At 43.8% G+C, this 2,500-nt stretch overlaps 1 protein-coding gene across 1 annotated transcript in view; it reads left to right on the plus strand.

Moving 5' to 3' along the window:
• The window catches only part of LOC113819039 (uncharacterized), a 6,944-nt gene that overhangs the window by 2,857 nt on the left and 1,587 nt on the right, over positions 1 to 2,500 (plus strand). Inside the window, exon 2 of the mRNA XM_027371276.2 lies at positions 1 to 2,500. This exon is cut by the window's left edge and continues 369 nt beyond it; it is cut by the window's right edge and continues 1,587 nt beyond it. Within this exon, the coding sequence (XP_027227077.2) occupies positions 1 to 2,500 (2,500 nt within the window).

Consider the following 2,500-nt stretch of genomic DNA (forward strand, 5'->3'; position numbering starts at 1 on the left):
TTCCTGCATGTGCTGTCACCCGCAGTGCAAGTCGTAGGTCCTCCCCTCCTACCAAGGCGCTTACCGCCGGTACTGCATTACCCAAAGAGAGCCTTAATGATATATTCACCGAGGATTTCACCTTGGCAGATTTCTTTAAATCATCTGACAAAGATTCAAACATTTCTGCTTCTGATAATTCTAATATAGTAAATTTTAAAGACATGCCAGTTACTAGAGAAAAGCTCATTGAAGAACAATATAAAGATCCTGAGTTGCAAACATTTTATGATAGGCTTACTGATACAAGTAACATAGACAATTTCAGTACCTGCTATTATCTCCAGTCAGGTGTTCTTATGCGTAAATATAAGCCCTATAATATATCTGCAGACGATACCAGTAAGATAGTACATCAGATTGTCATTCCAAAGCCCCTTCGAACTGATGTATTGAATATTGCACATGACATTAGTGGTCATTTGGGAGTCAACAAATCTTACCATAAGATTTTAGCTCATTTTTATTGGCCGAAAATGAAACGTGATGTTGGTTACTATTGCCAGTCATGCCATATCTGCCAAGTAAAAGGCAAACCCGGAGATGGTATCAAACCATATCCCTTGCAACCTATCCCTGTGTTAACAGAGCCTTTCAGCAAAATAGTTATTGACTGTGTAGGTCCTCTTCCAAAGACTAAACGGGGTAACAAGTTTCTGTTAACCATAATTGATGTGGCCACCCGATATCCTGAAGCTATTCCTCTTAGACGCATCACTACTAAGAATGTTGTGAAGGCATTGATAATTTTTTTTACACAAGTTGGTCTGCCTACTGTAATACAATCAGATCAAGGGTCAAATTTTACGTCCAGACTGTATGAACAGGTTATGAAGTCCTTGGGTATACAGCAGTGCAGGTCCACCGTATATCATCCTCAGAGTCAAGGGGTAGTTGAAAGGTTTCACTATACTTTAAAGACTATGATTAAAGCCTTTTGTTTAGAGACTGGTTCTGAGTGGGATGAAGGAATAGATTTGCTGTTATTTTCAGTAAGGGACAGTGTTCAAGAGAGCCTTGGTTATTCTCCATTTCAATTAATTTACGGCCATGAAGTGCGTGGACCACTGAAGGTCTTAAAGGAGTGCTGGTTAATTGAAGAGGAGGACATTCCAGTAGCTGCTTATGTGAATAAATTTAAGCATAGATTACGAACAGCTATCTCAATAGCTCATAATCATTTGGGTAAAGCTCAATCTAAAATGAAAGAACATTTTGATAAAGCAAATAATACTGAAGTTAGAACCTTCAATGAGGGTGATTTAGTTCTGGCTTTGCTGCCTCTTCCTAACCAGCCTCTTCAGTCTCGCTATACGGGTCCATTTCGTATTCTAAAACGAACGAGTGATACAAATTATGTGATTGAAACACCTAAGAGGCGTAAGAAAAACCGTCATGTACATGTAAACCTCCTGAAAAAGTACCATGAACGGGGTGATATAAAGGATGAGGTACGAAATGTTTCAATAGTTGTACCTTCAAACATCAGTAATGACACTTGTGATAATGTAAAGATTGTGGAGCCTAACCTTATAAATTCGACAATTTTAGCTAAACCTGATGATAAACTTAAACACCTTTCTGCTGCCCAAGCAGCAAACATTCGTTCTCTTCTGCAGGAGTATGAGGAACTATTCAGTGATGTACCTCGTCTCTGCCCACTGCTGGAACATGATGTGGAGACTAAGGAAGCTCAGCCAGTACGTCAAGCTCCCTATCGCCTCAATGCAGAGAAGAGGGCTTTCCTGCAGACGGAGGTTCAGCGCCTGAAGGAGCAGGGGTTCATTAGTCCCAGCCTGAGTCCCTGGGCATCACCTATAGTCCTCGTTCCCAAGAGTGGCGGCACTTACCGTCTGTGTGTAGATTATAGGAAGGTGAATGCGGTAACAGTGGCGGACTCGTTCCCCCTCCCGAGGATGGACGACATTATTGATGACCTGGGGAAGGCACGCCACCTGTCGAAGTTGGATCTCCTCCAGGGATATTACCAAGTTCCGTTGACCGAGAGGGCGAGGCCGATTTCTGCGTTTGTCACGCCTGTCGGTCTCTACGAGTTCAAGGTTCTTCCCTTCGGTATGAGGAACGCCCCGGCGACCTTTCAGCGTCTCATGAACTACCTGACTGCGGACTTAGAAGGCGTTCGTTGTTACCTAGACGATCTTGTAATCTGGAGCGAGTCTTGGCAGGAACATCTGGTACGTTTACGTGCACTCTTCTCCGCCTTGTCAGCCGCAAACCTCACGGTAAATTTGCAGAAGAGTGAATTCGGACATGCTCATGTCACCTTCTTGGGTCACGTGATCGGTCAGGGTCAGGTCGCACCTGTAGCAGCGAAGGTGGAAGCGGTCCTCCAGTATCCCACGCCCGTCGACAGGAGAGGCCTGATGCGCTTCATGGGAATGGCTGGATATTATAGACGTTTCTGCAAGAACTTTTCCCAGATATCCGCACCTTTAACAGA

Source organism: Penaeus vannamei, unplaced genomic scaffold (assembly GCF_042767895.1).
Source record: "Penaeus vannamei isolate JL-2024 unplaced genomic scaffold, ASM4276789v1 unanchor991, whole genome shotgun sequence".
Taxonomy (NCBI): Eukaryota; Metazoa; Arthropoda; class Malacostraca; order Decapoda; family Penaeidae; genus Penaeus; species Penaeus vannamei.